Below are 13,030 nucleotides of genomic sequence, written 5' to 3' on the forward strand. Positions count from 1 at the left end.
TGCAGCGCTGTTGGGCGGCTTCAAGGGGGGTTCCGGGAACGCGAGAGCAAACCGGGGAAGGAGACCAGCTTCGCTGCGGTTTGCTCTCGCGTTCCCGGAGCCACCCTGCAAACCGCAGGGAAGGAGACCTGCTTGCTCGGGGTTCCGGGAACGAGAGAGCAAACCGGGAAAGGAGACCAGCTTCGCCGCAGTTTGCTCTCGCGTTCCCGGAGCCACCCTGCAAACCGCAGGGAAGGAGACCTGCTTGCTCGGGGTTCCGGGAACGAGAGAGCAAGCCGGGGAAGGAGACCAGCTTCACCGCGGTTTGCTCTCTCGTTCCCGGAACCCCGAGCAAGCAGGTCTCCTTCCCTGCGGTTTGCAGGGTGGCTCCGGGAACGCGAGAGCAAACCGCGGCGAAGCTGGTCTCCTTTCCCGGTTTGCTCTCTCGTTCCCCGAACCGCCGAGCAAGCGGTTCTCCTTCCCTGCGGTTTGCAGGGTGGCTCCGGGAACGAGAGAGCAAACCGGGAAAGGAGACCAGCTTCGCCGCGGTTTGCTCTCGCGTTCCCGGAGCCACCCTGCAAACCGCAGGGAAGGAGACCTGCTTGCTCGGGGTTCCGGGAACGAGAGAGCAAACCGGGAAAGGAGACCAGCTTGATTACCAGAGGCTTCCTCCTTCCACGGAGGTCAAGAAAAGCGCTGGTAAGTGTCTACATTGGATTACCAGCGCTGGATCACCAGCGCTGGATCCTCTACACCCGAGACAAAACGGGAGTACGGCCAGCGCTGCAAAAAGGGAGTTGCAGCGCTGGTGATGCCCTGCAGATGTGTACACCTTCAAAGTTGCAGCGCTGTAACTCCCTCACCAGCGCTGCAACTTTCTGATGTAGACAAGCCCTCAGTCTGCAGACTGCTTGAAAAGCTAGCTCTGGGAGAGGTTTCAGCTTCCCATATTCATTTCAAAGGGTTCCAACACCTAATCGTGATCATTTACATTTCAAGGCTGCTAACTGTTTCACTGCTGATCAAAGCATGCAAGGAAAGAGAGGGACAATCAGATATCAGTAATCAGCTTAATTTGCAGCAAGGAAGATTAAGGTTAGATATTAGAAAAATATTTCTATCTATAAAGATAGTTAAACACTGGAACAGGCTTTCTAGGAAGGTGATGGAAGGTTTTTAACAATAGGTTAGACAAAAATCAGTCAGAAATGGTCTAATGATACATAATCCTGCCTCAGCTTGCGGGGGTGGACTAGATGACCTCATGAGGTCCCTTCCAACCCTAAATTTCTATGATCACAGTGATAGGCCTGGTATGACAATGTCAATAACATGGTTTGTACCCTCTGGGTCTCGTTCTGGCATCATGAATGAGAAAGCTTAGGCCGCAAGTGGAGTTCAGGAGAGTAGAATTACTAATTTATTGTCCCAATCTGACTCCTGGACTTGCCAAGGAAGTATTGCTGAATGGAGGGGAACTGGAATTGGAATTGACTAGGATAGGTAAGGGTAACACATGTCAGAACTGTCTTTAACTCTGTTCTAGTTTAGGTTCCCTAGTGCTTGTGTTCTAGCTGCTATATGTTTTATAGAGAGTTTGGCCAGCCAGTCTCTGTTAATGCCACTGTACACTAGGGATTAAGTAACAGTAACTATAATATAATTACATTTGATATCTTCATGGTGGAGGGGAATCCTAGCAAGAGGTAACAATGTCACGCAGAACTCCAGGAACTGGCACTTTAGAAATGGCTCTCTTAGGTTAGAAAGAGCCTGAAGGTGTAAATTAGGAAATTAAAATCCCTGGAGGCTGCTGAAGAATAGCTTATTAGAGTCACTAGAAATAAGTCTATTCCCTGGCAGATAAAGAGGAAGCCAGCAGGCCAGCGAGAACCCAGTGTGGGTAACTGGTAAGGTACACACGGCCTAAAGTATACCTGGGGATACTGGAGACCCAAGTTCCCTATCAACTGTGTGGCACCCTATTTAGCGCCGCACAGATGCTCAGGGAGCCCTCCCGGGGACCAGCTACAACCAGGGGAGGGGCGCACCTTCCCCAGCCCCAAGCTAGACCGGCCCTCAACCTGCCAAGGCCAGGGCAGTTCCCCAGCCCCAGCTATGCTGCAGCCTGGATCTGTTGCGTCCGGGCGAGCCAAACTCGGATGAGACGGCACAGCTTGAACCCGGGCAGCCCGGATCTGGTCAGGGCAGCGTGGCGTGGCCCGGACCCAGCCACAGCCAGGGTGACTCGGCTCGAACCCAGCTGGGGTGGCCCAGCCCGAACCCCGCTGTGGCCTAGACCTGTTGTGGCAGGGGCGCCCCTCACCAAACTCAGCCCCAGCCTGGACTTCCTGGGGCTGGGGGAGGGGCGCCTATCCTGCAGCCCCAACTTTGGAGCTGTCGCAGCAGGGAGAGGCGCCTCTCGCCCCCCAACCCAGGTCCTCTCTCCCTGCTGTAGCCCCAGAGCACCTTCCTGCACCTCAACCCCCTCATCCTTGGCCCCACCCCAGAGCCTGCACCCCCAGCCAGAACCCTCCTCTCCACCCCAACCCTCTGCCCTAGATCTGAGCCTCTCATCACCAGCCCCACCCTAGAGCCCGCAGTCCCAGTCGGAGTCCTCATAGCCCTGCACCCCAACCCTCTGGCCCAGCCCTGAGCCCCCCCTCCACTGAACCCCTCGGCCCCACCCCCACCACATGAATTTTGTTATGTGCACTGATATGAAGGTGATGTGTGACACATCATCTCCATACTGGTGCACATAACAAAATTCATTCTGCCCATAGGTGGGAAAAATTAGAGGGAACCCCAAGACTCAGCCCAGGGGAGGCTGGGAGAAGGGAATGGAAGATGATTAGGTGCACTCATCACTCCCCTCCCACTTCCCCACACACACGGCTGGAGTGCTCTGCCTCGGAGTGGAGCTCATGGCCTCAGTGCCTTTTAGGATCAAGCCCCCAATGTGGGACTGTCCCTCCCAATTCAGGACTGATGGCAACTTTAGAAGAGGTCTGGAAGCATTAGGCCATGACCTGAAAGAGATGGGAAGAAAAGACTGCTTAGCCTTGAAGGTAACATGGGACAAGACTAGGTATAAGGTTGTATGTGGTACACAGATTCCTAGGTGGAGTCCTTCTCTCTGGTCCATCTTCTCCTTGCCCAGGGCATACCACATATTCCCCAGTGTTTTTGCAGCCTCATTTTAAATGTCCAGAGTTATGGAGGCTCGAGAGACTATGAAACAGTCTGAAAAATCTCATGGCTAGAAGATGTTTCTTCCTGTTCAGCTTGTATTTGCCGGAGCTTCATTTCATCCTCTTATTTCTGGTTGTACCACTGGGCCACCCAACGAGTCTACTCTGCCCTCAGTGATCACCCTATCAGGCGCTTGTACCCAGGAACCCCTTTGACCAACCTCTCCATGGATACTGCTTTACTGCTTGGATTAATTGCCAGTCTCCCATCACCCTGATAGCAGATTTGTCTGCCTCCCCATCCCTGCTCGAGGGAGGATAGGAGCAATCCTTTTGCTTTATTGTTTGTTTTTTTTCCACTCCGCACCACCCCATTAAAGCTACTGGAGATAGGAGGCTACAGCTGTGCTTTTAAGTTGAATATCTGCAGCTGAAATAAAATTGTATATATTTGCATAAGGAGCATCTCAATTAACATATTTGTGGGTAAAGCAACAAGGGCTGTTCATTTGGAAGTGAAAACGTGAGCGAAACACGGAAATGACTTCAGCCCCTTTGCAAGCAGCTTAATTAAATATTTCCTTAGCATGTGCGCATGGATTTAAAAAGCCACTGCTGTATATGTAATGGGGTGTGAAACTCTAGAGCAAGGAGCCCCGTCCCTGCAAAGCCCCAGGTGTGTGGATTTATACAGAAGCTGCCTGTAGCTTGATCTGTCTGAGCAGGCATCTATGTCATACTCACCATCCTTGTGTTATCCCAGCACCTCTGAAGTGACAGCTCGGCCCAGGGGGCTGAGGGGAGAGGGGGAAGAAGGAATTCAGCGTGATTCCTGAATTGGTTGGAGCCTCCTATTTGGGAGGCATTCTGTTTCCTTACACTGCAGATCTAGGGTCTCCCCCTCCCTTTCACCTCCTTCACTGCTCTTCCTGCGAAAGCCCCACAGGGGGTGCTGGCATGGAAGCCTGACTTGTTCAGAGATGGGGTTCAAGGTTAGCCTTTCCACTCTAGGCAGTGCACTGGTCTCATTCCTGCCAAGGGCCCTATGTACCTAAGGGTGTCCCTGTGTTTCCACGTAATTGCTGGGGGCCCAGCTCTGTGCTAGTGGGGACGATGGCAGCAGGACAGGCCCTTTGTTGGGGGTAATCTATGCTGTGCCGTTGTTCTTTCCTCCTTCTTGGTTGTCTCCCTGCCTCCTCCCATCCCCCCTGCTGCTTGTCTCTCAATCAGCAGGCCAGGTTTGGTTCCATGGGACGCTCTTGCTTCTTGTAGGCCTGGCTTGAGAGTAAGAATCCTGGATTAATTTAGGGCCTTGTGGGGTTGTGACAGCACCTTGTTGTGAAGGAGCCATGTTCTGATGGAGGCAGGTGTTGTGAAGTCAAGACTCAAGTGGTGCAGACCTGAATTGCACCCTTCCCAGTGGAGATATGCCCCATGCCAGCAAAACACTGAGCTCCTTGGTGATTTACCCTTGAAGCAGTGATAGTGTCAGAGACTGTTGTTTGGTGTCACGGAGAGACTCCCTGTTCATTTATTTAGCTACTTGCTCTGCGCTAAACAGCTATTTAACAACCACATTAATATCTGGGTGATGGCTTAGAGCTGGGATTCTGCCTGAGTTGAGCCTTCTTTTGATGTGAGATCGCCATCTGTACTAGAAATACTCTGTGTCAGCTGATCCTGGACCTGAAGCAGGCTGTTAAAGCACTTCTGAAATGTGTCTTACAACAGGATGGTGGCCTTGTCTAGACTCGGAGAAATGGTGTTTCTGAAGAACATATTAGCTGTCACATTTTAAACAAAGTCCTGTTTAAAAGTGTATTAGCACCAAGTATAGGAAGGGTTTAATACCTTGGCAAACATGCTAGCTGGGTGTGATCAGCCCTAGGCTGCGTGAATATGTGGCAAGGCCAAAATACCATCAAGTTAGTAGAATTCTTCCCAGGTGAGCAATCCCTGGGGTGGTTTGTAATAGAGCCAAGGAAGTGTCAGCAGACAGCATGTCCAGACCACGAGCACATGGGCCAGGATCGACAGCTAACACAAATCCAGCAGCACTTGTCCCATGCCGGGGCTCCAGCATGAGCGCAGTGCCCCTTCCCACCATTCCCTCTGTGTGGCTCAGACTGATATTTCACACTGAATCCCTATGCCCAGCCTTGGAACCAAAGACATAGTGCGGACTATTGCACTGCTATAGTGGGTAGGTGAGAGGGGCCCTGTGGATTCCGATGCTGCAGGCTTGGCTAGCTGCTCAGTTTCTCTGGGAATTGGCTGACATGCTGAGGTAACTCCAGGTCTCTTTTTCGCGTCCAGCTCTAATTATGGTGCTTTGGAAGGGCTACAGTTGTGCTCTTTGTGTTCAATAAAAGCTTCCTGCCTGCCATGTCTGTATCCTACCAAAGCTGTCCCTTTGCAAGGCGTCTCTGACACAGGGACTTCAAAGTACAGGAGCAGGGCTCTTGGGATCAAACAATGGTGAGCATGGGCCCTGGGGAGATGCAGAGGAGATAGAGGAAGGGGGGCGGAGAGAGAGACACATAGCTAGAGCGAAGGGGGAAACACACACACACACAATCAGCCAGAAGGAGACAGAAAACCATGGGAGGGATTGAGACACACAAACAACCAGAAAAGGGGGTGGGAAACACAGGCATAGCCCAGCGAGTGACCAAGGATGTGGGAGGGGGCCGACAGAGGGGGGTCACACACATTGCATTGTAACCAAGTGAAAGGCGCTTCAGTTATGAAATGTTAATCTGACCCAACCTTTGGCCAGTTATAATTTTCCTCTGAATGAATGTGCATTAATGCAGAGGGCTTTTTCTCCCTGCAATGGAGGGGCCTTGTTCTGACTCCATTTGCTAAAATTGCCTTTCATAAAACCAAAAATAAAGCTCACAAAGTGTGCAATTCAGCCCCCTCATGAGCAGGCAGGAAGGGAAGGGCCCAGCGCTGCCAAGTTAGAGAGAAAGGTTGGCCGCAGGTCCCCTGCCTTTGAGCACATGGCGTGTGTTATCACCACATGTTTTGAGGGGAAGTAGAGGAGGAGAACGTGGCTGGGACAAGGGGAGGAGTGAGAGAAGCTGTAAACTTTGTATACAGGCCCTGGAGTGGATGATTTGGTATTGGAGGGGGCTCCCCTGTTAGAAGTCAGACTGACCGCAGGGCCCCAGGGTGGTGCTTTGACATAGGGAGTGGAGGGGTGACTCTGTGGGGTCTGTCAACCCTCTGACTGTGCTCTGTCTCAGTGCCTGAGGGTGGTGCGAGGGGGTGCTGTGCCGCAGGTAATGGAGTGGGTGACGTGGTAAGGGCATTCTCCCCTCTGACTGTGTGCTGCCCCCAAAGTGGTGCTAGGTGGCTCTGTGCTGTATCAGATACAACAATGGCTCTCAAATTTTTTAGCGGTGACCCCTTTCAACTACCAAGCCTCTGTGTGTGACCCGCCCCCTTATAAATTAAAAACACTTTTTTATATATTTAACACCATTACATGTAATAATCTCACGACCCCTTGAGGGGTGCCGACCCCCAGGTTGAGAACCCCTGAGATACAACCATGTGGATAAGATGTGAAATAGAGGCCCTGACCTTTCATGGTGATTAAAAATCCTGTTGCACTTTAAGCAAGGGTCAGGATGTTAACCCCTAGATGCTGGCCAAATTTGACTGCGGGTAATTCCATTCTGCCTCCCTAAATCCCCCTGCAGGTTCAGTTGGAGAGTGAGTGTGTGTTTTCACCTCTTGTCCTAAATTATTGTGTGGCCTAATGTTGCCATGGGCCATTAATACAGCTGCATTTCTGTGGGTGGAGGAACGGGCCCTGTTGCAGTCTGTTAGGCGCTTTGGGACCACAAGAGGTGGTGACTGCCTCACAGTGTTTTGATGCTACCTCATGGGCTCTTTCTCCCTACAGCTGCCTGTCCTGTGTGAATGGCTCCTTCCCATGCCACTGGTGTAAATATCGGCACATCTGCACCCACAACGCTGCTGACTGCTCCTTCCAGGAGGGGCGTGTCAACATGTCTGAGGTAAGGAGCCGTAAAACTGCTGCCCCCAGAGTCTCCAGCCACCTCCCATCTGCTCTGCTTTGGTTTCTGACATGGACTGTTTGCTAGCTTTTGAGGGAGAGATCTGTAGAGCTGCAATCCCTTCTCTGTCCCCCGAAACCTTCCGAAATCTGTGATGGCCTCAAGCCTGCAGCCCTCCAGCCAGGGCTTGCTCGTGGTTTCTGTTGCCTGGGCAGTGATGGATGCAGTTGAGTGGTATCATCAGCTTGTCCTGATGATCAGTCACTGTGTGAGCCATTAAGAGTGAGGCCTGGGTGACAGTAAGTGCATTACAAACCAGGCCACTGGTGATTCCTCTCACCCTCCTGCACCTCATCTTATCTAGGCGGCTTCAAACCCGCTACTATGTTAGACCATTAACCCTTCATGTGCTGCAGTTGCAGGGGGCTCCCAAGTCATTTAATTACAGTTACTTCGTGGAGTTAGAGACTTGTAGAAATTCGGCCAAACTTTCAACTGGCCTCTAACACTTGCAACCCCAGTGTGTGCAGGCACAAATGAGCGTCACACTGTGCATGTCTCACTACACTCGTGAACAGCCATGGCCGCAAATGGAGTGGGAAATTGGCTCATGAGACCATCTCAGCCTATTCCTTCAGGAGGCAGTGCCGGACTAGTCCAGAGAGCATGCGCTTTGTTCAGGCTAGCTCCGGATGGCTCAAGCATAGGACCTGCCTTTTGAAGTAACTGGTGATTTGGGAGTGTCCAGCTTGAGACACCGTTACAGGGGCCTGGTTTTCAGAATGAGATCATCTGCCCTTTCCAAATGTGTCTCAAGCTGAGCACCCAGCATCACAAGTCACTTCTGAACAGTTAGGTCAGAGCTCCTGCCATTGCCTGGGGGGAATGTTCCATGCCCTGCCAGGGGTAAGAGGTGTAACTAGGACTGCATGTGGTGGTGTGGTACCAGGGTGTGTGCAGCTGCAAAACCTATGGTGTGACCACTGACTTCAGTGGAGTCAGGATTTCACCCATGCTGTGTTATAGGCCTTCCAGACGGGACTCAAGAGTTCATGCAGCTTGTTTTATCTCTGGATGGTGGCCAGAGGTCCAGCAATGCCAGCATGTGGCTTCCTGCAGCGGCCCAATACAGCCCAAGTCCATGTGGCCATTTGCACAATGTCACTAGAGCTGGGGTCAATGGGAATTTCCTTCCTGACCCCCTGTGGTGATGCGCTAATGCCCTGAAGACAGCAGTTGAATCCCCTTCCGATTCAGACATGCATGGCTGCCGGCCTTGTTGTCCTGTGTTACTAGCTGCCCAGCCTGCTGCGGAGAGCAAGTGACTAATGAAGGTTTCTCTCTCCCCAAGGCTGTCTGTGTTAGACTGAGCTCTGTGCTTTCTGTCACCATCTGCTAAATTGGAAGAAAAGGGCTCCCTTAAAAAGCCATGTGTTAGGAGCGCTTTGTTAAAAACTGCCACTTGCCTAGAACCGTTTCCCTTCGGCCCTTCCATCACTTCCCCTTTGCAGTTTGATTTTGTCAGAGGCGGCACTAACCCTTCCCATGCTGGAAGCTTTAGACTGAGTCGCCAAAGGCAAGGAAATGTCTAGTGGTTAGAGCAGTGACCCTTTGTGGTGTGTGTGCGTCTGGGGCTCTGCAAGCCCTGACGGGTGCGTTGGGATGCTCCAGACACTGGTGACTGATTTACTGTGATTGAACTGCACCTGTTCACCTCGTCCAGCGTCAAACAGTTATGCACCTGAATACTGTGGGGTAGGGGTGCAGAGAAGAGGCAGCACTTAGCTGCAATGAATTTCTGAGCTCAGCCAGAGTCTATGGCTCTGTCTAGCTCCCAGGTGGAGTAATACAGCCTGTGTACTGTCACCAGACGCTCCCCAAGGCTACATTGGCATGACGAGCTGGAGATGTGATTCCCAGCTGGAGGAGACATATTCGTGCTAGCTCTTATCTGAGTTAGTGCACTAAAAATAGTGTCGTTGTGGTACCGCAGGCAGCTGTGAGTGGTGGCACAGGCTAGCAGCCTGCATATGTACCCACGGGGTTCAGGCAGGTTTGTATTCAGGGCGGCTAGCACGGTACTGCCACTGCCCATGCTAATGTGGCCACCCTAGTATCTTTAGTGTGCAAGCTCAGATGAGAGCTAGCATGAGGATGTCTGCGTGAACTGGGAATCAGACCCCCCAGCTTGTAGTGTAGATGTAGCTGACGTCCTGGCTTGCTGATACATTACAAGGAACAAGTACTTGTTAATACCTGAGAGAGGTGGTTTCGAGGTTGCTTTTAAAATGAGTGCATTCCTGTTGGACTCAAACTGTCATAAATGCCTTCCCCGCTGTCAAATGGTGTTGATCAGCTTAAAAGCAGTACTGCACTGAATTCTGGTGATTTCCTTGGCTGTCTGCCCCCGGAGATCGACCTGCCGCTTGCGTTTCTGTCTGATGGACACCCAGCCCTCAACGTTAGGCACAGAGGTTGGCTAGCCATTCTGTGGTTTAGAGCCATCCTGTTCTGAAGGCAGGCTGAAAAAGCACTTGCTCGTAGAGGGGCCTCTCTGAATTGGAGGAGGAATTAGCAACACTGGGAAGTCAGGCCTCCCATTTGCCTTCCCCCAGCAATTAGCAGAGAGTGCTAGAAATAATGAGGCTTTCTGAGGACAATGTTCATCCTTGTTTTAGACATGGTGTGTGTTGTCCCCCTTCCATCCAGACACCTGTTAGGTGCTTTCCCCTTTCTCTGCTGAAAGGAGGAGCAATGGGCCTTCTTCAGGGGGATGGTTCAAATGTGTTTCTTACTGGGGAAAACACTTGACAACGTGATCTCAGGGACTTCTCTCCTGCCTGCCCATTAATGGTGAAGCTGAGATCTGGCAGAACTCATGTCACATCAGGGATCCCAGGCTAGGACTGGGCCCAGGGAGCAAGGGAAAGTAAAGCTTGTACTTTCCCATGTATAAAAAACAGCTAAGATTTCCCCCTTGTTCTCCTCTCTCCGGGTTTATGAAATTCTGGCTGGCTCAGAGACATTCACCTCCTCAGTAGAGGGCATCTTCCTATAGAAGCCAGTCAGCCCTCCAACTTGGGAGAAGGCCTAGATTCACCAGTACATTGCCCCCCAACGTCATTGATCCCCACCTCATTTCACAGACTCTTTCCCATAGCCACCCCTCCTCCACAGTTCTGGGATCTTTCCTCCTGCCCTCCTCCCACCAGAGATGCTTACTTCCTATCTTCAGCCATCCCTCACGTATACCCCTTGGTTTGCCTTCACCCCCCCACATCAGCTATGGGACCTGCCAATAGCCCAGCCAGTTAACTGTCCTGCCCCTGTCCAGTTCTGCTCCCATGCTTAGGGTGAGCAGAAGCTTCCTCTCAGAGAGCCCCCTCCCCATAACCATTGGGAGCCTTTCCTCTTCATCTCTTGCGGCTGGTGTCTCCTGAGTCCCCAGCACAGGGTGTATAAGCTGGCACTCCTCTGGAGTAGCTGTGAGTTGGTTCCACCCTGTGGGTGGCTCATGTGCAGAGTTAGATGGATCCAACCGTGAGTGCCAGTGCAGCCTAGGCACCTTCATTGGTATTTTTCACTTCCCTCTCGTTGCGTCGTTTCCACCCTGACTCCTGTCACTGCAGCCGCTCCGGGCTGACGAGCGTCTGCTCGGCATTGAATAGGTCGAGCTCCCAGCGACGAACCATTCATTTTTCTTTTCCCCCTCTTTTGTCATTTCTGGGAGCCTGGGCCCTCCAGGAAGGAAGCGGAGAACTGGGCAATTACTCATCCAGAGCCCAGCCATCAGCAGCACAATTACTCTTGTGCAACGGCTGCTTACGTGTGAGGGAGCGACTTTATTTATGATAGACCCGATCCTACATGCCTTTCTCGTGCAAGGGGCCCACGGAAGTCAATGGGCCTGATCCTGCTGCTCCCACAGAAGTCAGTGGGGCTGCTTCCATGAGCAAGGCAAGAGGACCTGGTCTTGTATACCTCATAATATCTCGGATACATGATCTGGAATCAGCGAGGCCCAATAAACACAGACCCCAATGATGCTGTTTTCCAGAGCAGCTGCACTTTAGGGCTCACATTTTCGCCAACTCCAAAATCGCACCTGAAAACTGTACGGTCATCACTCACAGCCCTTTCGCTGCATACCTCCCTGTTCTGCATGCACTCATTAGCTGTGTCTGCATGTGCAAACCTCGGCAGGAAGCAGTTTGGAGTAACCTTTGGAGATATGATTCTAAAAGCATCTGAAAATATCCACAGACTCTTGTTTTCTGATGCATGGGCCCTTCCCAGAGGTCCAAGTTTGAGAACGGGCACCGTGTGGGTGAGATCTGGCCCTGGCCAAACATTGGGGCTAAACTCAGGCAGGACCTGAGCCTTGTGCGATGCTTGGAACAGCTCAGCTGAGGTCACTTTCACTTGGGGGATCCTGGCAGGGGTGGCGAAGTACTGGCAAACTGTCTGCCAGGATGCCTCTCCCAGCTCCTGCCACTCTACCTACAGAGCCTGTTTTCGGGAAGTTTTTAAATGAGAGCGGTTCAGACACAGATCCTGATGAGCCCCGTGAGTGTGTAGAGGTTGCTGCAATCCTCCTTGGTGCTGGGCCATCGCCTGTAGGTCAAATTAAGAACAGAGACTCAACCTGATGCTGAATTTCTAGCCTTCGTGGGTGTGTGTCTAACCCTCAGAGTTATTTTAAGCAGGGCTTGGTCTGGCTGAATTTCAGCTTGTCTGAGTGTGGCCAGTGAGGTAATGGAAATCTCCTGCCTCTAGTCAGAGCGTTAACCCTTTCCTTGCTGGTTTTCCTCTTGTACCTGCTGTGCTGTCATTGGCCAGTAAGCTCTCCTTGTAATCAGGGGTGCACTGCGAGGCGCCCGCTGCATGAGGCAGCCGAATGGGTGTATTCTACCTGGGCCAGTCTGGCACATGCAGCAGGGGAGCAGTGCAGTCCCCTGGAGGCTCCTGGGCACTGGCAGCACAGAAAATGCGGGCTACATGGGGCGTGTATGGAAAGCTGGGTAGCACAGCTGGTGCTGGCTGGTTCATGAGAGCAGGCCAGGAGGGATTGCGGGTTGGTAGGAGCTATCACTCATTGCATTTGTCCTTGTGTTTGTCCAGGGTGTGCCTGGGAACAGCCAGCACCCTGCCACTTTCCTGCTGCCAGTGAGAATTAAGCCCCTGCCCCGAGGCCATTGGTGGGCTTGGAATCTCTGGGCTTTGGTTTCCTGAGGTTTAACTCCACATTGCTCTTTGACCCTCTGGGCTTTCCCTAGGAGTGCGGCAGGAGGGAAGGCCGTGATGATGGGGGGAGAGTAGGAGCTCCCATCTCCCGCCCCACTTTCCCACTCATAGTGGTGGCTGGAGAATGTGATCAACCGTTCAGATTGAATTATCTTTTAGTAAAAGGCTGCTCTGCGGAGACAGGGTCCTGTGTGTCTGCTGGAGGGGAGTTTGCCGTGGAATTGGGGAGGACCATGAAAGGCTTGTGCTCTGAAGGCTGCAACGATCTGTGGAGAGCCCCTGTGCTGAATGCTGTCAGCTCTTCCCCCATACCCAGGAGCAGGTGCTACTCTGAGCTGTGGAGACCCAGTCGGACTTTGGGGCATCCCTGAAGCATTGGAAAGACTCCTCTGCCTTTCCCCAGAAAGGATCAAAGCGCTTGGGTGGAGGATGGCTTCCTTTGGGAGCCTGGCAGGGCCTCCTTCAGCCAGCTTGGGTGGAAGGGGTAGCAGAGAGCGACTCTCCAATGCTACCAACCCACAGAGCAAGGGGCTGGGGCTGGCAATGAGTTCAGGGTCTTCCCTTCTCCTCCAGACCTTATGG

The 13,030-nt window shown here is 52.3% G+C and overlaps 1 protein-coding gene across 5 annotated transcripts in view; it reads left to right on the plus strand.

Annotated features, from left to right (window-relative positions):
• PLXNA1 (plexin A1) overlaps positions 1-13,030 on the plus strand; it is a 401,191-nt gene that overhangs the window by 277,599 nt on the left and 110,562 nt on the right. For all 5 annotated transcript variants that reach the window (XM_030568426.1, XM_030568425.1, XM_030568430.1 and 2 more), the window contains one exon: positions 7,090-7,204. In XM_030568426.1, coding sequence (XP_030424286.1) covers positions 7,090-7,204 — 115 coding nt within the window. The remainder of the gene's footprint in view (positions 1-7,089; positions 7,205-13,030) is intronic.

Source organism: Gopherus evgoodei, chromosome 7, assembly GCF_007399415.2.
Source record: "Gopherus evgoodei ecotype Sinaloan lineage chromosome 7, rGopEvg1_v1.p, whole genome shotgun sequence".
NCBI classification, from domain to species: Eukaryota; Metazoa; Chordata; order Testudines; family Testudinidae; genus Gopherus; species Gopherus evgoodei.